This window comes from Felis catus, chromosome B3, assembly GCF_018350175.1.
Source record: "Felis catus isolate Fca126 chromosome B3, F.catus_Fca126_mat1.0, whole genome shotgun sequence".
NCBI classification, from domain to species: domain Eukaryota; kingdom Metazoa; phylum Chordata; class Mammalia; order Carnivora; family Felidae; genus Felis; species Felis catus.
The window spans coordinates 29720180-29747888 of record NC_058373.1 but is presented as its reverse complement, the minus strand read 5'-3'; the positions used below and the strand labels follow the sequence as shown (position 1 = coordinate 29747888).

Here is a 27709-nt window from a genome sequence, read left to right as displayed (position 1 = left end):
AAGATTGTGGCTAAAAGCCGCGGTGACAATGCAGCCTAACGAAAGGAGGAGCTCCACCGAAGCAACCGCGCCGGTACAACGAAAGCCAACCCACGCCAAGTCTCCCCGCCTTCTCGGCCGGTCGGCGCGAACCTGGCTGCGCCTGCGCGCGGGAGGCCGCAACTAGGGAGGGGAGCAGCACGGCCCGGCTGGGGGTCACGTGGTGCTCCGGCAGCTGCCCCGCCCCCCGTAGCCGCCCCTCCCCGCCCCGCCCCTTTCCCGGCGGGACGCTCGGAGCCGCCCCGAACTGCGCAGGGCTGCCGGGGGTGAGTGTCCGCGAGGGGCGCGCGTAGCGCAGACCCAGGAGGCCCGGGGCTGGGGCCTGGCCGGGCGGAATGCGTTGCGGGGTCCAAGGGACAAAATGGCGGCGGGTACTCCCCTTCACCCTCTCCCCTCACCTGGCAGTGTGGGCGGAGAGGGTCAGCGATCGCTGCTGGGGGAGGGGAGCCACGGCTGCTCCGGAGGGCCCGGGGTTCCTCTGAGAAGGCCTGGGGGCGAGGGTAGGCAGGCTCCCGGCCTGCGCTGCGGGTTCAACTGGGGTGGGGGTGAAGGTGGGGATGGGTACTGCCTCACCCCTTCACTGAGTACGCGGTGATGCGCGTGTTGAGGCTTCTGGAATGTCCAAACTGCAAGGGGTTTCCATAGGAGACTCCCACCCAGCCCTTCATTTGACAGGTGATCGCCATCATTTCATTCTCCGCAGGGTTTACCACGCTTTCCCTGCTTGATGATTCGGGTCTTAGCTCGGCTTGGGAAGCAGGGCGGGAATTGTCTTACAAATTCGTAAACTGAGGCCTGGAGGGGTGAAGACTTGAACCAGTGCCTCACACCTGGGAGTATTAGGACCCAGCCTTCTGCCTGTGTTAGTGCTCCTTCCTCCCCCCCCCCCCCCTCCAGTGAGTGAAGGGATTTTTAGAAAGCAGTCAGAAAACTGGTTCTCTGAGCACCTGCTGCTGTCAAGTGGCTCCCGCTGGGATGGGGCTGCCTGCCTGAGACCAGTTTCCTGTTGCTCGTGGATTGTTCCCTCCTTCTATATGTGCCGAGATATTTTCCATGAAAATGGCTGTTCATTATAGTCATCTTACTGAATAGATAGCAATTCCTTGTAAGTACCATAGTTTGGTATGGTTTACACATTGATTTCACCAACTTTAGCTATTTCATTCTCATAATCCAAGGTAGAAGGGTGGGCTAGGCATTATGTTCATTTTATGAATGGGGAAACTAAGGTTGAGAGACGTTATTACTTGCCCCAGGGTCACCGGCTGGTGAATCGTTGATCTGGGATGATGCTTTTATACCTTGGGTTGGTAATCTGACCATTATCCCACTCTGGTTTATTTTGGTGCCCTGGCCCTTGTATTTTTTTCTAGCTATGACTTTTCCTCAAAATGTGTTGGGTGCAGATTGATTTATGCCACATATGGAAATGATCTGAGTAATATTCACTAAGGAATTAATATTTTAATTAATCAGAGAGAGTCAATTTTTAATATGACTTGGAAAGTTTCTTTGTGGGAGGAAGTGTGAGAATGAGGGCTTTGAAGGCAGACTGATTTGAGTTTGAATCCCAGCTTCACTACTTGTCCTTTGGCAGATTACTTAATTTTTCTAAGCCGTGGTTTCCTCATCTGTAAAATAGAGATAATGTGATTCACCTCATAAATTTGTTGATAGCAAGTAAATGAGGTATGTGTACAGCATTAAGAACTGCTCCTCGCCCATAGTAAGCCCCCAACAAATGCTTGCCTCTTCCTTCTCCGCATTCCCTTGAGCTGCAATTTTTTTGTTCTCTGTAGTTAACCACTTTACGTTAGTCCACCTGGTGGATTGTGCATGGACGCATAATCAATGTTGCTATACAAATGCATTTATAAATAATTTTGGTTACTAAGGTTCAAAGGATATAGTGTTTTAAACATAGATTTTAAAAATATCCTTAGGGCTTCATAGATAATCACTGAAAGGTTGATTTGATGTTAACTTTATTAAAAGCTTCACTTAACTACTTTACAGGAATGTTAAGATGAAGGGGGTTGATATTCTATCTTTTCTTTCACCTTCCTACCTAGCCACAACTCAACCTAGTTTTAAAGGAGAAACAAAAGTTATTTGGGAATCCCATGTGAACATTCTTTAAACACTTAGATGGTGGTAAGTGGGAAGTTAAACAGAATTCTCTCTAATGGTGCAACCTGATATCCATTGTGAAATTCACGTTTCTGAAATTGTAGAAGTGAGAACTGCAAATGGCTTGAATAACAAAATAAGTAGTAAAAATCTGTTTCCAGTTTTATGCTGGGATGGTAACCTTTTTCACACACATGTTTGGCTTTGGCAGTAGATATTATGGGAAAAGCAAAAAGATCTGCAGTTCACTGGTGAGGCCACCTTAAATTATTAGAAGGAAATGATTTATAGAAAGACTTTATTCTGGACATAAAGATTTCATGGAGCTTTGCTAAAATAATGATTACTTTTTAATGATAATTTCTTCAATAGTAAGTTCATTATATGTTTTGAAAACGTGAATTAGAATAGTAGAATTAATTGCTATGTACCAATTTTCTATTTCAGTAATTATGTATGCATGGACAATTTTGTCTCATAAAAGCTAATCCCCTTTCATTGTTTGGAAGCATATCTCAGAGGTATTTCATTTGTAAAGATTTCAGTATGTGTTAGGCCTATTTAATATAGTATTGCAAAAGAGAGGTAGTTTTGGTTTTTTCAAAGAGGCATGCCAGGTTCATGGGAGAAGATAAATTCATCCTGTGTGATTTATTCATGGTAGTATATATGGAAGTGCTCAGAATTGAAAACTTCATTAAACAACTGGAATTATAAATAAAATGTCTATATTCTTCAAAGTACTTATTTTGCCATAATACACTTAATTTTCCGCTTCGCAAAGCTGTGAACAATTACTGGTAGTTTTTGAGTATGTCTGTGACAGCATTGTTTACCAGACTCAGGGAAATACTTGGATTGTCTTCAATTTCAGAAAATGCAAGTAGATGAGTGGTAGACTTTGTGGACACCGGAGATTGTAAACCCCAGCTTTGCTAGAATTTATTGGCGAACATGAGAACAATTCATAGATGTACTCACCTGGTTTCTGTTAGATGGGTGTATATTTTTTAGAGTTACTAACAGGCTTCTCACCATTTGGGCCTGCCATTGGCTTCTTGCCCTTTCACAACCTGCGTACCTAAACTCAGATGAAGAGAGGCAGGCCTTTCCTGACCCTTGAGCCAATCTTCCCATTTCCATTTGTAGGACTCAGGTGTTTCCACAGACTTTCTGGGACTGTAGAGCAGGCTAGGACAAGTGACACTTCAGTTTATCATTGGCAGCTACTTGTTTTGAAATCTCTGGCCCAGGGTCCGTTTCCTGTTTACTGACTTGTTTATTTTTTGTGCTCCATTTTCTGCTTGCCCATTGTTTTGCTGTAGCCTAGAGTTTCTCAAATTTATTTGAGGAGCACTGCCAAATATTTGCCACATCCATTTTTTTATATTAACTGATTTTTTTGTTTATGGTAACATTTTAGATTTTCTTTTAAAATGTAAGTAAAAGGGGCACCTGCGTGGCTCAGTTTGTTAAGCATCCAACTTTTGATTTTAGCTCAGGTCATAATCCTATGGTTCTGAGATTGAGCCCCACATAGGATTCTGTTTGGGATTCTCTCTCTCCCTCTCTCTCTGGTCGTTCTCTGCTTGTGCATGCTCTCTCTCAAAAATAAATATTAAAAAATAAATTGTAAGTAAAAGTGTTTTATTTAGGGAAAAATGTTATATGAATAATAGTATGGGTGGTAGTTAATGGCAAATACAAAAGTAGTAACTGCTTGAAATTTTGGAAGTTCTGGATTAGGTGTTAGGTTGTTTTTTTTTTTAAACAACTTATTGTGATATATTTCACACCATAAAATCAGCCATTAAAGTATACATTTCAGTAGTTTTTTGGTGTATTCACAGAATTGTGCAAACATCACCCCAATTTTAAGACATTTTCAAAACCCCATATGAAACCCCATAACAGCCATTCTCTATTCCTGACTGTCATCTCTTCTCCTTCCCACTTTCTGCATCAGCCGTAGGCAACCACTAATCTACTTTTTTTCTCTGTGGATTTGTCTGTTCTGGCATTTCATATTAATAGAATCATATAATAGGTGGCCTTTTGTGTTTGGTTTCTTCCATTTAGCATAGTATTTTCAATGTTCACCCATGCTGTAGTGTATCAACACTTCCCCCCCCCCCCTTTTTCTTTTTTTTTAACTCTTTAATGTTTTAGAACAGTTTTAGGAGCACAGAAAATTTTTTTAGGGAAAGTACGGAGATTTCCCATATGTTCCCTGTCTCCACTTAGCTTTGCTTCTCCCATCATCAACATCCCCCACTAGAGTGGAATGTTTGTTAAAATTGATTTGGGGCGCCTGGGTGGCGCAGTCGGTTAAGCGTCCGACTTCAGCCAGGTCATGATCTCGCGGTCCGGGAGTTCGAGCCCCGCGTCAGGCTCTGGGCTGATGGCTCAGAGCCTGGAGCCTGTTTCCGATTCTGTGTCTCCCTCTCTCTCTGCCCCTCCCCCGTTCATGCTCTGTCTCTCTCTGTCCCAAAAATTAAAAAATAATAATAAAAAAATAAAATAAAATTGATTTAACTTACATTGACAAGTCCCTATCACACCAAAGTTCATAGTTTACATTAGTATTTACTCTTGGTGTTGTATTTATGGGTTTGAACAGATGTGTAATGACATGTATACACCATTATAATATCTTAAAGAATACTTTAATTGCCCTAAAAATTCTTTGTATTCTGCCTGTTTATCCCTTTCTCCTTAACCCCTATAACAATTGATCTTTTCCCTTCCATAGTTTTGACTTTTCCAGAAACTTCATGTCTTTTTATGGCTGAATACTATTTTATTGTGTGGATATACCACATTTTATTTATCCATTCATCAGTTGATGGACATTTGGATGGTTTCACTTATTGAATATTATGAATAATGCTGCTATAAACATTTGTGTACAAGTTTTTGTGTGGACATATGTCTTTATTTCTCTTGGGTATATACCGAAGAGTGGAATTGCTGGGTCATATAGTAACTCTACCTTTTGAAGAACTACCAGATTATTTACAAAACCAGCTACAGCATATGACATTCCGAAGTTTATGTTGCCTCCACAATTTTTCCACATCGTCTCCACATGATGTTTGTCTTTGGGATTGTAGCCATCCTAGTGGGTGTGGGTGTGAAGTGATACCTTATTGTGGTTGTGATTTATATATCCCTAATGATTAATGATATTCAACATCTTTTCATGTTCCTATTAGCATTTGTCTATCTGTTTTGGAAAACTGAGGACATAGCCTTTTTTTTTTTTTTTTTTTTTTTTTTAAGTAGGCTTCACACCCAGCGCAGAGCCCAACACAGGGCTTAAACTCATGACCCTGAGATCAAGACCTGAGCTGATATGAAGAGTTGGACACTTAACTGACTGAGCACCCAGGCACCCCAGGACATAGTTTTTTTAACTTCTTCATTTTTATAGATGAGACTTCTGATACTCAAAGAGATCAAATGACTTCTCATGGTCACAGCCAGTGATTTGGTTGACTCCAGTGTCTCTATATACTCTTTCTACTATATCGTGCTTTCTCCTACTTTTTATTTTTTATTTTTATTTATCTATCTATCTATCTCCTACTTTTTACAAGTGAATACAGATGAAGTGATCTGGAAATTAAGATGTAGAAGACATCTGTCAGCTGGGGATGTCAGAGTAGGCTTTATGAAGATGACTTTAGAGTTGGCCTTGAATAGTTAAAAGGCTTTGAATATGTAGGAGGGTGAGAGGAAGGCAACATGGTGAGCAAATATTCTTTAGCATGGGCTTTATCAAATAAGTATTTAATGCTTATTGAATGCCAGGTACTGTTCTAGGTTCTGAGACCATAGCCGTAACGAAACCAACAAACACCATGAAGCTTATATTCTTGTTGGGGGGGGGGGGGACATGGACAGCATACCAATTAAGTAAATACTATAAGGTGATAAATGCTTTAGAGGAGAAGTGGGATAGGAAGTGCCGGGGGTGGGAGTCAGGATAAATGGGTTGCAATTTAATGTATTTTAATTTATTAAATAATTTAATTTTGTATGTAATCTTTACACCCAGCATGGGGCTTGAACTCTCAACCCTGAGATCAAGAGTTGTGTGCTCTACTGACTGAGCCAGCCAGGTGCCCCTAAATGGGTTGCAATTTTAAATAAAATGTTTGGGAAGGCTTCACTGAGGAAGTGATATGTGAGTAAAGATGGAGTAAATCTTGAGTCTTTCAGATAAGTGGCCAATAATTAAAAAGCCCTGAGGCCTGAGTGTGTCTGGCATGTCGGGGAACATAAAGAGGCCAGTGTGGCTGGAGTGGAGTGAACACCAAAGAGGAGAGGAGTTGAGGTATGGTCAGGGAGGTATGAGTGTGGTAGGCTACTATGAAGACTTTGGCTTTTACTCTGAGATGGGGAGTAACTGGGAGAGTTGTGAACAGAGAGGCACTGCATTAAAAAATAACAGTTTAATTGAGGTATAATTTATACAGCATACAATTCAGCCATTAAAAAAAAAATGGCTTTTGTATCCACAGACTTGTGCAACCATCACCATAATGAATTTTAGAACATTTTTGCCATTTCAGAAAGAAACCTCATGCGCATTAGCAGTCACTCCCATTTTCCTCCAACTTCCTAGCCTTAGGCAACCAATAATCTATTTTCTGACTCTGTGGATTTGCCTGTTTGGGAAATTACGTATAAATTATTCGATATGTTATCTTTTGTGACTGGCTGGCTTCTTAGCATAATGTTTTTAAGGTTCCTTCATGTTGTAGCATGTATAAGCACTTTATTCCTTTTTATGGCCCAGTAATATTCCATTGTGTGTATATACCACCTTCTATTTATCCATCATTTGATGGACATTTGGGTTGTTTCCACTTTTGGCCATTATGTATAATGGTGCTATGAATAAGTGTATAAGTTTTTGTGTGGACTTATGTGTTGTATTTTAAAAGGAGCAAATACACTTGGCAAAGGATAAATTACCTGGGCTCTGATCCCAGAAGCAACTAGGTTCCAACTGCTACATTTCTTCATTCATTAGCTTTTCTTATGGGGTTAGGTCATTCTATACAGGAATATCCTTGTTGCTTTGTGTTCTATCTCGGTTTCTGCTTTGGGTTTGAGTAAAGGTTTGGCCACATTATATTGATATCCTGAAAAGTAAGATATGTTCTATGTGGAGACTTATATAATAGTAATTAAAATATTCTGATAAAATCTCAGTTTTTGAAAGTTCCTAAGAATACGTATATCATGTTTTGTATCCTGGGTTGGCATTCATTAGTGGGTCATAAATCAGTTCAGTGAAAGCAGCATTTGAAAAATGAGAAGGAAATCTCAGAGTACATCTCACACAATAGGTATAAACATCACTTTATGAAACTTTTGTTGCAGTTAAACATTTGTGAACTAAGGATATACTATATGTGTGTTCTGTGTACTATATAGATGGTAGTAAAAAAAAAAGTCTCTGAATTGAGAGATCATAGACTCTTAATGTAATTAATTAACAGTGTTTCTCTTGTATTTAATTAAAAAATTTTTTTGGAGAGCACTGAGGTATTGTTCAGCATGGAATATTTAAAACATGCGATATTACATCCAAACAGTATAAAAGAGCAATTTTATTTTTTTGTTTAATGACAAACTTGTGGTAATGAGACTTCTGTCTTTTTAAGAATAAATGTTTTTTTGACAATCTTATGACTAAGAAAATATATATATATATATATATATATATATATGTATGTATGTATGTATTTTTTTTTTTTTTTTATTGTAGGAGTCACACCCAGGGGTTTATGTGGTAAATGAGCTTCTTGGCATACCAACGGAATTAAAGAATGATGGTAAGTGATCAAGCTACCTTAAACACTAACCTGTTTTTTTGTCCTTCCTTCCATCTCTTTTTCATTTATTATCTTTGCAGTATACTCTAGAGCATCAGAGAGCTTTATTTCCTTTTACAGCTTCATAGTATTTCCTATTGATTTGTGTTGTTTTTAAATAGCTCTGATGGGCAAAGTGTAGTAAAAGCATTGCTTGTTTGCCAACTCTGATGGTAAGGAATGTGGCCAAAAACCTGAAAGTAAATTAAAAATGCCTGTGATCATCCATAACAGATAATTCCCATAATGAAAGTATATTCACTTTACTTTTTGTAACATTTCCTGTAATTCTAACAAATAAGAATTGAAAACTGATAGCTTGATAGGGAAAAAGAGAAAATAATTGAGAATTAAGCTTTTGTGTTCTGCCTAATTACCAGGAAGTAAAGAGTTCAAAAAATCTAAAAAACACTTTGGTCTGAGCCTATTAATTTTACAGCAACCATCCTCTGCATTTCTATAGTTCCTGAGGGCATATTGTAATATCGTACAAAAGTTATTCCTGGTGCTAACTTGAAAGTATCAAGAAAGGAGGAAGTTGATTCAGTAGCCACTGTTTATTTTTTTACCTATTTATTTTTAATCTTTATTTATTTTTGAGAGAGAGAGACAAAGCACGAGCAGGGGAGGAACAGAGAGAGGGAGACACAGAATCTGAAGCAGGCTCCAGGCTCTGAGCTGTCAGCACAGAACCCGACGTGGGGCTTAAACTCACAAACCATGAGTTCATGACCTGAGCCGAAGTCGGATGATTAACTGACTGAGCCACCCAGGTGCCCCAGCACCCATTGTTTAAAAGTCAGGGAAGTATGATCAGATTCTCATCCAAAATGGTAAAACTGAAAAGAATTTGTGCTTAGCAGGGCTAACTTCAGTTACTTATTTTTGTTGAATACCTCGTTTACAAATGATGTTCATTTATTCATGATGTACTTATTTCAGTCATTTATTCATGATATCTTTATCATGCCAATTATTCATCATTCATGGGAGAAGATAGATGGTAAATACATAAGTATATGATTTAAAATATAATTGTGAGATGTGCTACAAAGGAGTACAGGTTTGTTCGAGCATATAAAAGGGGTCCTGGCTGAGTCCGGGGGTTAAAATACTTCATTTTGAGAGAGTTACTGTTTAAGTTGGGACTTGAAAGACCAGTAGGTTTTATTTATTTATTTTATTTATTTATTTTTTTAAGAACAGTAGTTTTTAGTTGGGCTAAGAGAAACACCATCATCAAGGTGTCATCAAGGATTTGATTGCTTTTCTTCCCTTCTCTCTACCATCTAGTGTGTTTCCATTATATTAAGCTTCTTTATATGATACTAATTGCCTAGAGGCAGATTTTCTATTTTTTTGGCAGAGTATCACATGACTGATGATGTGTCCTCAGTGAATCACATCAGAAAGCATATGATGGTCAGTTTGTCTTGCTTTTGGTCATGTTACCTTTGATCACTTGGTTAATACAGGATTGTTTTTTCTGTTTAAAGTTTGTGTTTTCTCTTTTGAAATTAATGAGTAGTTTGTTGAGAGAGACTTTGAGGCTGTGTAAATACCCTGTACCTCATCAAATTGTCACCCGCTAGTTTTAGCACTCAATGATGGTAACACTTACTAAACATCTGTGAGGAAAAGGTTGACATACCCACCTATCCGTGTCTGGATACTTGGATTTTTTATTTTATTTAATGTTGTAGTCTATTACTATCATTATTTATTTTGATGCTCAAATTGTTCCAGATTTAGCCAGTGGAAGCTCCTTCAACATGGCTTTTGCCATATGTCATTATTCTTTGAGCATTTCTGTACTTTGTAGTGTAACAAACTGATCCAGGTTCATTTGTGTTTTCACTGCCTCATTCTTTTTCCCACCTTATTACACAGGCTAGGGCCTTTCTTTAAAGGGAAGTGGTGATGGTGTGCAAGATCCTTGTCTCTTTCAGCATTATAGCATTAAATATGGTGTTTGTTGTAGTTTGTGAAGAGTTTTTATCACATGCTTTTTTTCATCTGTTGAGATGAACATAGGGCTTTACTCCTTTATTTTGCTTATTTGGTATATTACATTAATTGATTTGAAAATGTTATACCAGCCTTGCATATTTGAAATAAACTCAACTTGGTTGTGATATCTTAGCTGGATTTGATGTACAAATCTGTGTGTGTGTGTGTGTGTGTGTGTGTGTGTGTGTGTGTGTGTGTGGTATTTTCACATCTTCACTCTTGAACTGGGGGCCCATGGAACGGGATCCTTTAAGACATCCAACAAACGAGCCCACTCATGCCTGCATGGCACTGTGAAAAGCAAGAAGCCCTTTGTTGGCTGGCTGGGTGGAGTGGTTCTACCCGGAACCAGGGCTTGCAGAGGAGGTCCCCTTAAGACATCAGGGTTTGAATCCCAGTCCAGTGCCTGGGGAGGGGGGAGACTGTGGAGTGGAACAAACTGGTGTGCTGGCATCTACACCGCACTGTGAGGACGGCTTAAACAGAGTGGTTTGGGACACCTGGTCCAGGGAGAATGACTGGGTGTTGCTATTTTTCTCCCCATCACAACAAGGTGGGGCTTCAGGGAATGGGCAGTGGGCCCACAGTGGAGGCATGATGCACCTACACCAAATCACGTCTCTCTACGCCTGGTAACCGCATATCTACTGGAGCAAGACTGACACTGACCAGACCAGACAGCCCCTCATCCAGACCAACGCAGTCACTGGTTCCACCGCACCATCAGATATCTGTCTAATGGTTTTGCATTTTCTGATTTGAGTTTTGGTCAGTCCTTACTGTTTATATACATGTATATAAGTATATAATTTTTTTTTTCTTCTTCCTTTTCTTCTGCATGTTCCTTCCCTTCCCTATTCTGGTTACTCTGGTTGTTGGTTTGTTTAAAGAGACATTTTTAATCTATTCTTTTTATACCTCTTCTGTATCTCCTTCTTTATTTTCTCCCCTCTGTCTCTCTGGATTAGGCCATATAGTTCCTCTGATTCTTTGCCTGATCAGTTTTTTTTTTCTTTTCTCTTTCCTTACCCCTGTCATTTCTCTCTTATTCCTATGGGATAAGGCTTCTTCTACCACCAACACCCCCCCCCCCCCTTAAAGATTTTTTCCAGGGTTACTTCAGCAAACAAAGCATACCTGGTAGAAGGCCCAAACCACCACTACGAGTAGGGAAATAAAGCAACCAGAGTCACAACAACAGAGAACATGCAACACACTCCAAAAACACCTCCTGAAGGGCCAAGCCCTGGACAGTATATGAGCCTCTTTTGATATAATAGTGCTCGCAAGTGCAGGCCACATAATAAGCTATTAAAACACACAAGGGACAGAAAACTATCCAAAATGATGATCCAAAAGAATTCTCCTCAAAAGAAATTCCAGGAAGAAATGCCAGCTAGAGAATTGCTGAAAACAGATATAAACAATATATCTGAGCAAGAATGTAGAATAATAGTCATAAAATTCATAGCTGGGCTTTAAAAAGCATAGAAGACAGCAGAGAATCTATTGCTTCAGAGATCAAGGAACTAAGAAATAGTCACCATGAATTAAGAAATACTGTAAATGAAGTACAAAATAAACTAGATGCAGTGACATCAAAGATGGAGGAAGCAGATGGGAGAATAAGTGAAATGGAAGATAAAATTATGGAAAATGATGAAGCCAAGAAAAAGATAAGAAAATACTAGATGAGGAGGGGGGAATTAGAGAACTAAGTGATTCAATGAAATGTAATAGTATCCATATCATAGTTTCAGAAGAAAAGAGAAAGGGGCAGAAGGTTTACTTGAACAAATTATAGCTGTAAACTAATTTGGGGAAGGAGGCAGACATCCAAATCGAGGAGGCACAGAGAACTCCCTTCAGATTTAACAAGAATATGTCTTCTCCATGGGATATCATGCTGAAACTGGCAAAATACAAAGATAAAGAGAGAATTATGAAAGCAGCTAGGGACAAATGGGCCTTAACCCACAAGGATAGACATATAAGGGTAGTAGCACACCTGTCCACTGAAACTTGGCAGGCCGGAAGGGAATAGCAGGAAATATTCAATGTACTGAATAGGAAAAATATGCAGCCAGGAATCCTTTATTCAGCAAAACTGTCATTCAGAATAGAGGGAGACAGAAAGGCTTTCCCAGACAAACAAAAACTGACGGAGTTCATGACCACTAAACCAGCCATGCAAGAGATTGGAAGGGTGACTCTGTGAGTGGAATGCTGCAAAGACTACAGAGGACCAGAGATATCACTACAAGTGTGAAACCTACAGATAACACAATGACACTAAATCCATATCTTTGAATAATCACTCTGAAGGTAAATGGACTAAATGCTCCAATAAAAAGACATAGGGTATCAGAATGGACAAAAAAACAAGGCCCATCTATATGCTGTCTACAGGAGACTCATTTTGGATCTGAGAACACCTTCAGATTGAAAGTGAGGGGATGGAGAGCATCTATCATGCTACTGGAAGTCAAAAGAAAGCTGGAGTAGCCGTACTTATATGAGACAAACTAGATTTTAAACTAAAGGCTATAGCAAGAGATGAAGAAGGGCATTATATCATAATTATGGGGATCTATCAAGAAGAGCTAACAATTGTAAATGTTTATGCCCCCAACTTGGAAGAACCCAAATATATAAATCAGTTAATCACAAACAAAAGCAACCTTATTGGTAAGAATACAGTAATTGCAGGGGACTTTAATACTCCACTTACAGCAATGGACAGATCGTCTAGGCAGAAAATCAATAAAGACACAATGGCCTTGAATGATACACTGGACGAAATGGACTTGACATTATTGACATATATTGACATCTTGACATATATTCAGAACTCTTCATCCAAAAGCAGAAGAATAGACATTCTTCTTGAGTACACATGGAACATTCTCCAAGATAGATTACATACTGGGTCACAAAATAGTCCTCAATAAATATAAAAGAATTAAGATCATACCATGCATATTTTCAGATCACAAAGCTATGAAACTTGAAACCAACCACAAGAAAAAGTTTGGAAAGCCACCAAATGCGTGGAGATTGAATAATATCATAGTAAGGAATGAATGGGTCAACCAGGCAATTAAAAAAGAAATTAAAAATGTATAGAAGCAAATGAAAATGAAAACAAGACAGTCCAGACCTTTTGGGATGCAGCAAAGGCAGTCCTAAGTGGAAAATACATTGCAATCCAGGCCTATCTCAAGAAATAAGAAAAATCCCAATACAAACTTAACCACACACCCAAAGGAACTAGAAGCAGAAGAGCAAAGAAACCCCAAAGCCAGCAGAAGAAGAGAAATAATAAAGATTAGAGCAGAAATAAATAATATAGAATCCAAAAAAAAACCCAGTAGAACAGATCAATGAATCTAACAGCTGGTTTTTTAAAAAAATAAAATTGAGAACCCCCTAGCCAGACTTCTCAAAAAGAGAAGAGAGAGAACCCAAATACATAAAAATCATGAATGAAAGAGGAGAGATCACAACCAATCACTCAGATATACAAACAATTTTTAGAGAATACTATGAAAAATTATGCCAACAAACTGGACAACCTGAAATGGACAAATTGCTAGACACCCACGCACTACTAAAACTCAAACGGGAAGAAATAGAAAATTTGAACAGACCCATAACCAACGAAGAAATGGAATCATTTATCAAAAGTCTCCCAACAAATAAGAGTCTTGGGCCAGATGGCTTCCCAGGGGAATTCTAACAGACATTTATTTTTTTTTTTAATTTTTTTTCAACGTTTATTTATTTTTGCGACAGAGAGAGACAGAGCATGAACGGGGGAGGGTCAGAGAGAGAGGGAGACACAGAATCGGAAATAGGCTCCAGGCTCTGAGCCATCAGCCCAGAGCCTGACGCAGGGCTCGAACTCACGGACCGCGAGATCGTGACCTGGCTGAAGTCGGACGCTTAACCGACTGCGCCACCCAGGCGCCCCCTTTTTTTTTTTTTTAATTTTTTTTTCAACGTCTAACAGATTTTTAAGGCAGAGTTAATACCTATCCTTCTCAAGCTGTTCCAAGAAATAGAAATGGAAGGAAAGCTTCTGGATTCATTCTATGAAGCCAGCATTACCTAGATTCCCAAACCAGACAGAGACCCCACAGGCCAATATCCCTGATGAACATGAATGCAAAAATTCTCAACAAGATACTAGCAAATCGAATTCAACAGTGTATTAAAAAGAATTATTCACCATAACCCAAGTGGGATTCATTCCTGGGCTACAGGGGTTGTTCAACATTTGCAAATCAACGTGATACATCACATTAATAGAAGAAAGGGTAAGAACCATATGATTTTGACAATAGATGCAGAAAAAACATTTGACAAAATACAGCATCCTTCCTTATTAAAAACCCTCAGGAAACTCGGGATAGAAGGAACATACCTTAACATCAAAAAAGCCATATATGAGGGGCACTTGGGTGACTGTTGATTGAGCATCCGACATCGGCTTGGTCATGGTCTTGCAGTTTGTGAGTTACAGCCCCACGTTGGGCTCTGCTGACAGCTCAGAGCCTGGAGCCTGCTTTGGGTTCTATATTGCTCTTTCTGCCTCTCCCCCACTCATGATCTGTCTCTCTGTCTCAAAAATAAATACACATTAAAAAATTAAAGCCATATACGAAAAGCCCACAACTAATATCATCCTCAATGGGCAAAAACAGAGCTTTTCCCCTGAGATCAGGAACACAACAGAGATGTCCACTATCACCACTGTTGTTTAACATGGTGTTGGGAGTCCTAGCCTCAGCAATCAGACAACAAAATGTAATAAAAGGCATCTAAATTGGCAAAGAAGAAGTTCAGACTCACTTTTTGCGCATGACATGATACTCTACATGGAAAACCTGAAAGACTCCACCAAAAAGCTGCTAGAACTGATACATGAATTCAGCAAGGTTGCAGGATACAAAAATCAGTGTACAGAAATCGGTTGCATTTCTATGCACCAATAATGAAGCAACAGAAAGAGAAATCAAGAAATCGATCCCATTTGGAATTGCACCAAGAACCATAAAATACATAGAAATAAATGTAACCAAAGATGTAAAAGATCTATATGTTTAACTATAGAAAACTTATGAAAGAAATTGGAGAAGACACAAAGAAATGGAAAAACATTCCATTCTCATGGATTGGAAGAACAAATATTGTTAACATGTTGATACTACCCAAAACAATCTACACATTCAATGCAATCCCAATCAAAATAACACCAGCATTCTTCACAAAGCTAGACAAACAATCCTAAAATTTGTATGAAACCACAAAAGACCCCAAACAGCCAAAGTAATATTGAAGAAGAAAACCAAAGTAGGAGGCATCACAATCCCAGACTTTAGTCTCTACTACAAAGTTGTAATCATCAAGACAGTATGGTGTTGGCACAAAAACAGACACACAGACCAATGGAACAGAATAGAGAACCCAAAAACGGACCCACAAATGTATGGCCAACTCATCTTTGTCAAAGCAGGAAAGAGTATCCAATGGAAAAAAGGCAGTCTCTTTAGCAAATGGTGCCTGGAGAACTGGACAGCAACATGCAGAAGAATGAAACTGGACCACTTTCTTACACCATACATAAAAATAAACTCAAAATGGATGAAAGACTTAAATGTGAGACAAGAAACCATCAGAACCCTAGAGGAGAAGATAGGCAACAACCTCTTTGACCTCAGCCATAGCAACTTCTTACTCGACACATCTCCGAAGGCCAGGGAAATAAAAGCAAAAATGAACTATTGGGATCTCATCAAGATAAAAGACTTCTGTACTGCAAAGGAAACAATCAACAAAACTGAAAGGCAGCTGACAGAATGGGAGAAGATATTTGCAAACGACACATCGGATAAAGGGTTAGTATCGAAAATCTATAAAGAATTTACCAAACTCAGCACCCGAAAAATAAACAATCCAGTGAAGACATGGGCAGAAGACATGAATAGACACTTTTCCAAAGAAGACATCCAGATGGCCAACAGACATATGAAAGATGCTCAACATCACTCGTCATCAGGGAAATACAAATCAAAATCACACTGAGACACCACCTGACATTGGTCAGAGTGGCTAAAATTAGCAACTCAGGAAGCAACAGATATTGGCAAGGGTGTAGAGAAACGGGAACCCTCTTACACGGTTGGTGGGAATGCAAACTAGTGCAGCCACTCTGGAAAACAGTATGGACGTCCCTCAAAATACTAAAAATAGAACTACCCTTTGACCTAGCAATTGCACTACTAGGAATTTATCTAAAGGATGCAGGAATGCTGATTCATAGTGGCACTTGTACCCCAGTGTTTATAGCAACGCTTTCAACAATAGTGAAAGAATGGAAAGAGCCCAAATGTCCATCAACTGATGAATGGCTAAAGCAGATGTGGCTTATATCTACAATGGAATACTACTTGGCAACGAGAAAGAATGAAATCCTGCCATTTGCAACAACCTGGATGGAACTGGAGAATATTATGCTAAGTGAGATAAGTCAGAGAAAGACAGGTATCATATGTTTTTACTCATATGTGGAAGTTGAGAAACTTAAGACCATGGGGGAAGGGAAAGGGAAAGGGAAAAAATAGTTTTAGGAAAGGGAAAGGGAAAAAATAGTTTTAAACAGAGAGGGAGGCAAACCCATAAGAGACTCTTAAATACAGAGACCAAACTGAGGGTTGATGGTAGGGCACGGGGGAGAGGGGAAAATGGTTCATGGGCATTGAGGAGGGCACTTGTTGGGATGAGCACTGGGTGTTGTGTGTAAGCGATGAATTATGGGAATCTACCCCCAAAACCAAGAGCACACTGTATGCACTGTATGTTAGCCAACTTGACAATAAATTATATTAAAAAAAAAATAGTTTGAACTGGCAATTTACTTTGCTTGTATTATCCTGTTAGGTTCTGTTATCAGGGTGATGCAGGCCTCATAAAATGAGTTGTGTTCCTTCTATTTTATTTTCTTTATGAATTTAGTGTAATTTTTTGTTTACATGGTTTGGAAAATTCACCAGTGGAACCCATGGGATCTGGATTTTTTCTTTTGTGGGACTCAGTTTCTTTAATAAATACTCAGATTTTGTTTCGTTTTATGCCAAAGTTTGATAATTTATGTTTTCCAAGGAATTTGCATTTCATCAAATACTGTAAATTGATGTTTTTAATATCCTTTTTTTTTTTTTAAAGGTTGGAGGTTCTAGATTCTACAGTGATGTTTCTTTTTAATTCCTGATAATGGTTAGTTTTGTGTTTTTTTCCTTGATCAACATTTCATTGGTGTTTTCAAATAGCCCATTTTAGGTTTTATTAGTTTTTTACTATCATAGGTTTGTCTTGTATTTTATTTATTTTTGGTGCTTAATATTTCCTTCTTTTCTGGAATTAATATGCTACTGTTTCTAGATTCTTGAAATAGAGACTCAGATAATTGGTTTTTAGCTTTTTGACATTCTCTCATTTATGGCTATACATTTTCCTTTAAGCATGGCTTTGGCTGCTGTACAAGTACTGATGTATCATATTTTTATTATGATTCAGTTGAAAGTATTTTAAAATTTCCAGTGTGGCTTCTTGTATGTATGTTAGTTAGAAATGTATTGCCTAATTTCCTAACGTACAGGGATTCTTCTTGTTGTCTCTCTTTGGTACTTTCTATTCTTTGAAATTTAGTGCAGCCTGCTTATGACCCAGGATATCAACAGTCTGGAAAATTCCATACACTGGAAAAGAATGTATATTCGATCATTGTTGAGTGTTGGGTTCCAGATGTGTCAGATATGTCAAGTTTGCTCGTTATGGTGTTCAGACTTCTGTATTGTTAACTTTTTTTGTCTATTCTGCCATCTTCTTAAGAGGTATGTTAAAATCTTCCATAGTAATAGTGTTTTTTTTTTCTATTTCAGTTTTTCCTTTTATGATATTAGATGTATATTTAGAATTGTTACATTTTACTGGTTGATGAACCTTTTATCATTTTGAAATATCACTCTGTCTCTAGCAGTAATCCTTGCCTTAATGTTGGCTTTGTTCAATATTGATATAGTTACCATTCTTTTTTAAATTTAATTCCAGCAGAGTTAACATACAGTGTTATATTAGTTTCTGGTATACAATATAGTAATTCAACAATTCTCTGTATTAGTTTGTCTCTTGTTCTTGTTCATTTGTTTGATTTCTTAAATTCTGTATATGAGTGGAATTGTATGCTATTTGTCTTTTTCTACCTGACTTATTTTACTTTGCATTATACACTCTAGACCCATTCATGTTGTTGCAAATGGCAAGATTTCATTCCACCTTATGGCTGAGTAATATTCTAATTTATGTGTATACTACATCTTCTTTATCCATTCATCTGTCAATGGCTGCTTCCATAATTTCACTATTGTAAATAATGCCGCAATATAGAGATGCATATATCTTTTTTATTTAATGTTTTTATATTCTTTGGGTAAATACCTCATAGTGGAATTGCTGGGTCATATTGTAGTAATATTTTTAATTTTTTGAGGAACCTTCTTACTGTTTTCTTCAGTGGCTGTACCATTTTGCATTCCCACCAGCAGTGCACAGGGTTCCTTTTTCTCCACATCCTCACTGGCACTTGCTGTTTCTTGCATTTTTGATTTTAGACATTCTGACAGGTGTGATGTGATAGCTCATTGTGGTTTTGATTTGCATATCCCTGATGATCAGTGATGTTGAACATCTTTTCATGTGTCTGTTAGCTGTCTGTCTTTTGAGAAATGTCTGTTCTGTCCTCTGCCCATTCCTTAATTGGATTATTTGCTTTTTTGTGTGTTGAGTTGTATAAGTTCTTTATATATTTTGGATACTAACCCTTTATCAGATATGTCATTTGCAAATATCTTCTTCCATTCCATAGGTTGTCTTTTAGTTTTGTTGATTATTTCCTTTGTGCAGAAGGCTTTTATTTTCATGTAGTCCCATGCCTCAGGAGACATATGTAGAAAAATGCTGCTATAGCCAATGTCAGAGAAATAAACTGCCTGTGCTTTTTTCTAGAATTTTTATGGTTTTAGGTCACATTTAAGTCTTTAATTAATTTGAATTTATTTTTGTGTATGGTGTAAGAAAGTGGTCCAGTTTCATTGATTTGCTCATAGCTGTCAGCTATTCCCAACAGCATTTGTTGAAGAGACTTTTTCCCCATTGTATATATTTGCTCCCTTTGTCAAATATTAATTGACCATAAATTGTTGACATATTTGTAGGCTCTCTATTCAGTTCTGTTGATCTATGTTTTCGTGCCAGTACTATACTGTTTTGATTATTATGGCTTTGTAATATAACTTGAAATCTGGGATTGTGATACCTCCAATTTTGTTGTTCTTTTTCAAGTTGGGTTGTTTTTTTTTTTTTTTTTTTTTTTTTTGCCATTTGGGGTCTTCTGTGGTTCCATATAAATTTTAGGTTAGTTTGTTCTAGTTCTGTGAAGAATGCTGTTGGTATTTTGATAGGGATTGCATTAAATCTGTAGGTTGCTTTGGGTAGTAGGGACATTTTAACAATATTTGTTCTCCTAGTCCATGAGCAGGGAATATCTTTCCACTTATTTGTGTTGTCTTCAATATCTTTCATCATTGTTTTATGGTTTTCAGAGTATAGGTCTTTCACCTTTTTGGTTAAATGTATTTCCAGGTATTTTATTATTTTTGGTGCAATTGTGAATGGGATTGTTTTTTTAATTCTCTTTCTGCTACTTCATTATTAGCTTATGGAAATGCGGTGGATTTCTGTGTATTGATTTTGAATCCTGTGACCTCACTGAGTTTATTTATTGTTCTAGTAGTTTTTTGGTGGAATTCTTAGGGTTTTTGATATGTTGTATGATTCATTTGCAAATAGTGAAAGTTTTACTTCTTCCTCACTGATTTGGATGCCTTTTATTTTTTTCTTGTCTGATTGTTGTGGCTAGGACTTCCAGGACTATGTTGAATAAACATGGTAAGAGTGGACATCCTTGTCTTCTTCCTGATCTTAGCTCTCAGTTTTTGATGTTGTTTGCTGTGAGTTTTTCATATATGGCCTTTATTATGTTGAGATATATTAACTCTCAACCTACGTGGGTGAGGGTTTTAATCATGAATGGATGTTGTACTTTGTCAGGTGCTTTTTCTGCATCTATTGAAAGGATCATATGGTTTTTATCCTTTCTCTTGTTATGATATAGCAAGTTGATTGATTTGTGAATATTGAACCAGTCTTGCAACCCAGGAGTGAATCCCACTTAATCGTGGTGAATGATTTTTTTTATATTGTTGGATTTGGTTTGCTAGTATTTTGTTGAGGTTTTTACATCTTGTGTTCAATAGAGATAGTGGCCTGTAGTTCTCTTTTTTTGTAACATCTTTATCTGATTTTGGTATCAGGATAATGCTGGCATCATGGAATGAATTTGGAAGCTTTTCTTCCTCTTCTATTTTCTGGAATAGTTTGATAGTATAGGTATTAACTCTTCATTAAATGTTGAGTAGAATTCGCTTGTTGAAGTTCTTTGGTCCTGGATTTTGTTTTTTGGGAGTTTGTTTTTTTGACTATTGATTCACATTGATTGCTGGTAATCAGTCTGTTCAGATTTTTTTAAAAATTTTTTAATGTTTTATGTTTTTTTTTTTTTTTTTTTTTGAGAGCATTCTTACGGGTACCAGATAGAGTAATAGTGGGGGAGGGGCAGAGAGAGATGGAGACACAGAAAGTGAAGAAGGCTCCAGGCTCTGAGCTGTCAGCATGGAGCCCAACACGGGGCTCACACTTGGGAATCGTGAGATCATGACCTGAGTCACAGTTGATTGCTCAACTGACTGAGGCACCCAGGCATCTCTGTTCAGATTTTCTATTTCTTCCGATTTCATTTTTGGTAGATTATATGTTTCTAGAAATGTATCCATTTCTTCTAGGTTGTCCAATTTGTTGGCATATAATTTTTCATAATATTCTTTTACAATTCTTTGTATTTACATTATTTCTGTTGGTATTTCTCCTTTTTTCATTTCTGATTTTGTTTGAGTCCTCTCTGTCTCTCTCTTTGATGAGTCTGGCTAAAGGTTTATCAATTTTGTTGACTTTTTTAATTAAAAAAAATTTTAATGTTTATTTTTGAGAGAGTAAGAGAGAGCAGGAGAGGGGCAGAGAGAGAGAGAGAGGGAGACACAGAATCAGAAGCAGGCTCCAGGTTTTGAGCTGTCAGCACAGAGCCCAACACAGGGCTTGAACTCACCAACCTTGAGATCATGACCTGAGCTGAAGTTGGACACTTAACCAACTGAGCCACTCAGGCACTCCTGTTGATCTTTTTGAAGAACCAGCTCCTTATGGGGTACCTGAGTGGCACAGTTGGTTAAGCGTCTGATTTTGGTTCAGGTCATGATCTGTGGTTCGTGAGTTCAAGCCCCACATCAGGTGCAGTGCAGTGCTGAGCCTGCGTGGGATTCTTTGTGTCTCTGTCTCTCTGCCCTCCCCCTCCATTTGCATTCTCTCTCTCTCTCTCAAAATAATTAAACTTAAAAAAACAACAACAACAAACCAGCTCCTTATTTCATTGTTCTGTTCTGTTGGTTTTTTAGTTTCTGTTTCATTTATTTCTTCTCTCATCTTTATTATGTCCTTCCTTGTACTGGTTTTGGATTTTGTTATTCTTTTCATATTCCTTTAGGTGAAAGTTTAAGTTGTTTAAGATGTTTCTTTCCTCATGAGGTAGACCTGTGTTGCTCTAAATTTCCCTTTTAGAACAGCTTTTGCTGGATCCCAAAGATTTTGGACCGTTGTGTTATGATTTTCATTTGTCTACATGTATTTTTTTTTATTTTGTTTGAGTTTTTGGCATGTTATTTAACCTCCATGTATTTGTGTTCTTTCCAGGTTTTTTCTTTTGGTTCATTTCTAGTTTCGTAGTGTTGTGGTTGGAAAAGATGCGTGGCATGACTTCAGTCTCTTTGAATTTGTTGAGACTTGTTTTGTGGCCTAACACGTGATCTATTCTGGAGAATATTACTTGTGCACATGAAAATAATGTGTATTCTGTTGTTTTATGATAGAATGTTCTGAATATATCTGTTAAATTCTTCTGGTGCATTGTGTCATTCAAAGCTACTATTTCCTTGTTGATTTTCTCTTTGGATGAGTTATCTGTTGACATTAAGTGTGGTATTAAAATCCCCTAGTATTACTGAATTACTGTCATTTACTTTCTTTGTGTTCCATACTAGCTGCCTTATGTATTTGGGTTCCACCATGTTGGGTGTATAAATATTTACAATTGTTGTATATTCTTGTTGGATTGCTCTCTTTATAATTATGTAGTATCCTTTTTGTCTCTCGTTACAGTCTTTGTTTTAATGTCTATTTTTTAAGTATTGCTACTCCAGCTTTCTCTTCCCTTTGCATGATGTTTTTCTATCCCTTTGCTTTTTTTTTTTTTTAAATAATTTATTGTCAAGCTAGCTAACATACATTGTATATACAGTGTAGTTTTGGCTTCGGGAGTAGATTCCCATGATTCAACACTTATATACAACATCCAGTGCTCATCCCAACAAGTGTCCTCCTCAATGCCATCATCCATTTTCCTCACTCCCAACCCCTCACCCCCATCAACATTCAGTTCTCTTTTTTTTTATTAACTTTTTTTTAATGTTTATATTTGAGAGAGAGAGAATGAGAGAGCATGAGCAGGGGAGGAGTCAGAGAGAGAGAGAGAGAGAGAGACAGACAGACAGACAGACAGACATAATCTGAAGCAGGCTCCAGGCTCCAAGCTATCAGCACAGGGCCCAAGGTGGGGCTCAAACTCAACGACCGTGAGATCATTACCTGAGCTGATGTTGGATACTTAACCAACTGAACCACCCTGGCACCCAAAGTTTGTTCTCTGTATTTAAGAGTCTCTTATCGTTTGCCTCCTTCTCTGTTTGTAACTTATTTGTCCTTCCCTTCCTCTATTGTCTTCTGTTTCTCAAGTTGCACATGAGTGAAAACATGATATCTGTCTTTTTCTGAATGACTTATTTCACTTAGCATTGACTGTTGTTGATAGCGCTGCTGTAAACATTGGGGTACATGTGCCACTATGAATCAGCATTCCTGCATCCTTTAGATAAATTCCTAGTAGTGCAATTGCTAGGTCAAAGGGTAGTTCTATTTTTAGTATTTTGAGGGACGTCCATACTGTTTTCCAGAGTGGCTGCACTAGTTTGCATTCCCACCAACCGTGTAAGAGGGTTCCCGTTTCTCTACATCCTTGCCAATATCTGTTGCTTCCTGAGTTGCTAATTTTAGCCACTCTGACCAATGTCAGGTGGTGTCTCAGTGTGATTTTGATTTGTATTTCCCTGATGACGAGTGATGTTGAGCATCTTTCATATGTCTGTTGGCCATCTGGATGTCTTCTTTGGAAAAGTGTCTATTCATGTCTTCTGCCCATGTCTTCACTGGATTGTTTATTTTTCGGGTGCTGAGTTTGGTAAATTCTTTATAGATTTTCGATACTAACCCTTTATCCGATGTGTCGTTTGCAAATATCTTCTCCCATTCTGTCAGCTGCCTTTCAGTTTTGTTGATTGTTTCCTTTGCAGTACAGAAGTCTTTTATCTTGATGAGATCCCAATAGCTCATTTTTGCTTTTATTTCCCTGGCCTTCGGAGATGTGTCGAGTAAGAAGTTGCTATGGCTGAGGTCAAAGAGGTTGTTGCCTGTCTTCTCCTCTAGGGTTCTGATGGTTTCTTGTCTCACATTTAAGTCTTTCATCCATTTTGAGTTTATTTTTATGTATGGTGTAAGAAAGTGGTCCAGTTTCATTCTTCTGCATGTTGCTGTCCAGTTCTCCAGGCACCATTTGCTAAAGAGACTGCCTTTTTTCCATTGGATACTCTTTCCTGCTTTGACAAAGATGAGTTGGCCATACATTTGTGGGTCCGTTTTTGGGTTCTCTATTCTGTTCCATTGGTCTGTGTGTCTGTTTTTGTGCCAACACCATACTGTCTTGATGATTACAACTTTGTAGTAGAGACTAAAGTCTGGGATTGTGATGCCTCCTACTTTGGTTTTCTTCTTCAATATTACTTTGGCTGTTTGGGGTCTTTTGTGGTTTCATACAAATTTTAGGATTGTTTGTCTAGCTTTGTGAAGAATGCTGGTGTTATTTTGATTGGGATTGCATTGAATGTGTAGATTGTTTTGGGTAGTATCAACATGTTAACAATATTTGTTCTTCCAATCCATGAGAATGGAATGTTTTTCCATTTCTTTGTGTCTTCTCCAATTTCTTTCATAAGTTTTCTATAGTTAAACATATAGATCTTTTACATCTTTGGTTACATTTATTTCTATGTATTTTATGGTTCTTGGTGCAATTCCAAATGGGATCGATTTCTTGATTTCTCTTTCTGTTGCTTCATTATTGGTGCATAGAAATGCAACCGATTTCTGTACACTGATTTTTGTATCCTGCAACCTTGCTGAATTCATGTATCAGTTCTAGCAGCTTTTTGGTGGAGTCTTTCAGGTTTTCCATGTAGAGTATCATGTCATGCGCAAAAAGTGAGTCTGAACTTCTTCTTTGCCAATTTAGATGCCTTTTATTACATTTTGTTGTCACATGGTCATCTATCTGTAAGAAACCAGAAAGTGTTATCTAGCTTTGTAGTAGGAGAAAAACCTAGTGGTTTTGGTGAACATATTATTGTCTCTGTCCCAGAGGCTGTTATAATAATTTATGCTTGACATGGTAATGGCTCAGACTAGGGTGATACTAGTGGATTTATAATTTCAAGATATATGTAGGGATAGAATTGGTAATATTTGATAACTGTTCTAACAGATCTGAAAACAAAGTAGCTCATATAAAATTGCAATTTATTTTTGTCCATTGTGATAGTCCAGATAGCCTCAGTTCATCTATGGCTTTATTCAGTCTTTAGAAAGATGTGAAATACCAGTAAGATCTGACAAAGTTATCATTCTGTTAGGGAAATTGAACCAGTTACTCAGTTTCTGAGATAAGTTTGTGGTTTGTAAAAATGTAAATGCTACAATTCTTAGAGTTTTAATGTACTCCTGGTGTTCAGTGACTGGTAATCTTATCTTCATTCTATTTAAAATATGAAGGGCTTAGTAGTGGGAATTTAAAACAAAGGGTCTTGAGGCACCTGGGTAAGGCTCAGTGGGTTAAGCATCCGACTTTGGCTCAAGTCATGATCTTGTGGTTTATGAGTTCGAGCCCCACATGGGGACATGCTGACAGTGTGGAGTCTCCTTTGGATCCTCTGTCTCCCTGTCTCTGCTTCTTCCCTGCTTGTCTCTCTTTCTCTCAAAAATAAAATAAAAAACATTAAAAAAAAACAAAGGTCTTTCCTGAATTATTTGAAAAGCTGAAAAACCATCTTAAAAAGGATGGGGATTTCATTTTATGAGCAAGTAGTATTATGGATGGATTTTGAAGAATTTATAAGGAGTAGATACTTTTATGGAGATACAAACATAAAAATTTAATAAATGGTGCTTGAAACCAGTTCAGGATTATGAACCAAGTTGCTTAAAGTGGAAATTATTCAGGAGAAAAATAGGTTGAAACTTCTTTTCCCAATCTAGGAGCAAGTCAGAAATTGTATGCATAAATCATAAACTGAGAGTTAAACGTAAAAACTTTAATTCAAGACTGATATTTATTCCTTTTATTGAAACATTTAGTATTTGAACAAGCCTCTGCAAAATCTCCATATGGCACTAGGTGGCACACTGTGACTTTGGATGAAAATAATATATTTTGTTTAAGTCTCCTGGAAGAAAAGAACTTAGATGAAAATTTTGTTTGAAATAGATAATCTGTAATGTTATGAAGTATCTCAGAGTCATTTATTGAATACCAAGCCCTGATGCTGAGATTAAAATGTTTAAAACTACTGTACTTTAAGTTACTACTGACATCCTTACAATAATAGGGTTATTAAAAATGACTAGAATTTATTAGTTTATTGAAGAGTTCACTCAGCATATATTACAGAATGCACCTATACTTTTATGGAAAAATGATTTTCAGTCAGGCGTTGTCGTAAGATGAATGTTATACTGGTTTTGCATATGAAATATTAGAATTAAGAATTAAAATAAAGTCTTGAGCTAGTAGCTCTTTCTTTGAATGTGTGCATGTGTACTGAATATGAAAGAACTAACTTTGCAAAATTTATGGTAGAACTGAAACATTTATAGAAGAAAAGAATATTAGATTTCCAGTTTTCTGTTCAGACATTACTGCAGCATTGCTATCTTGTGATAACTTTAGTTCCTAGAAATTCATGAATTTATGAAGACTCTTGAGTTAGAGAATAATGTATAGAATGATGGATTTTGTGATCTGATATGTATCTCCATTTATCTACCTATAAGATTTTATGTGATTGCATAATTATTGGAAATATCTGAAATTATCGGAAAAAGAGCTGAAAAGCAGGCCACCTACTTAAACTTGTTCATCTGGCCTGAAAGAAATAGTTATACTCCTTGGTTAAACAATGCTTAGGTAACCTAAATGATAGATGCCAATCTAAGTTATCTATAGAGCTAATAATCATTGGGAGATGTGTTTAATCAAAAGGAGATTTTATTGTGTTAAATTTATTGGAAAGTATGGGAATAGAGATGATTCAAGAATTTTGCACAGGATGGAGTTGGAATAGTGGTCACAGATTAATGAGTTTTGGTGTAAGCTTATGAGTTAGGTAAGTAGATGCCACGTGTATATCCGGCGTAAAGTCAGAGGAATGAAAGAATGTAGGGGTAGGTATTTATTTTAAAGATGTAGAAGTTAAATTCTGGCTGCCTTCATACAAAAACTATGATTGAGTAGTTGTCACAGAGATTGTATGGCCTGCAAAGCCTGAAATAAATTATTATCTGGCCCTTTGTAGAAGTTTGTTGACCCATGCTTTAGAGGGTAATGCCTTTTTCCTCTCTTCAAGTCATACCACTCGTCAAGCAGTTTCTTTGAGAATAATGTATTGCTTTCTTTCACATACTCCCGCAATAAACAAGCAATTAAAATTAACCAGTAGGTGAGGAGAACCCAAAATGGAATGTGAATAACGTAATCACACTGAAAGTGGTGAGGATGGGAAGTACTAATTTAAGTAATTTTGGAAAACAAAATGCAGTACTTTGGATGCTGTAAGGCTAAAGATAAGAACTTTATAGAAATGTAATCTTAATATGTTTCTCAGAGTTGTGGGCTCGCAATTATGAAACTATTTTATTTGTATGTTAGAATTGAACATGTAAGTAAATTTAGATAATGAGAACTGAGTTTCTCACTGGTAGAGAAAGAAATTACAAATGAAGAAAGGGAAAGAGTAAAATCAGCCCTACGCGTGGGATTAAAATCAGAGGTATCAGACCTGTGATACGTAAGTGGTGGTGCTACAGTGTGTACACAGCAGTATTTGTGCTTCTTAGAAGAGCACATTTCCAAACTGAAGATTGTATTTATTCTTGAAGTAATTTGTTTATTTTTAAAGTTGTAAAATCAGTCTTTTTAGAAATAAAAAATCTCTGGGGCGCCTGGGTGGCTCAGTCGGTTGAGCGGCCGACTT

The 27709-nt window shown here is 37.5% G+C and overlaps 1 protein-coding gene across 7 annotated transcripts in view; it reads left to right on the top strand.

Moving 5' to 3' along the window:
- The first annotated feature begins 222 nt into the window (after positions 1–222).
- SCAPER (S-phase cyclin A associated protein in the ER) overlaps positions 223–27709 on the top strand; it is a 521436-nt gene continuing 493949 nt past the window's right edge. For 3 of the 7 annotated variants that reach the window (XM_045058993.1, XM_023255046.2, XM_023255044.2), the window contains exons 1-2: positions 223–305; positions 7952–8018. In XM_045058993.1, the coding sequence (XP_044914928.1) occupies positions 8013–8018 (6 nt within the window). In that variant the 5' untranslated portion in view covers positions 223–305; positions 7952–8012. Of the gene's footprint in view, positions 306–510; positions 715–765; positions 1145–7951; positions 8019–27709 lie in introns of those variants that run through there. The other 4 variants (XM_045058994.1, XM_045058995.1, XM_023255045.2 and 1 more) reach the window with 4 other exon arrangements.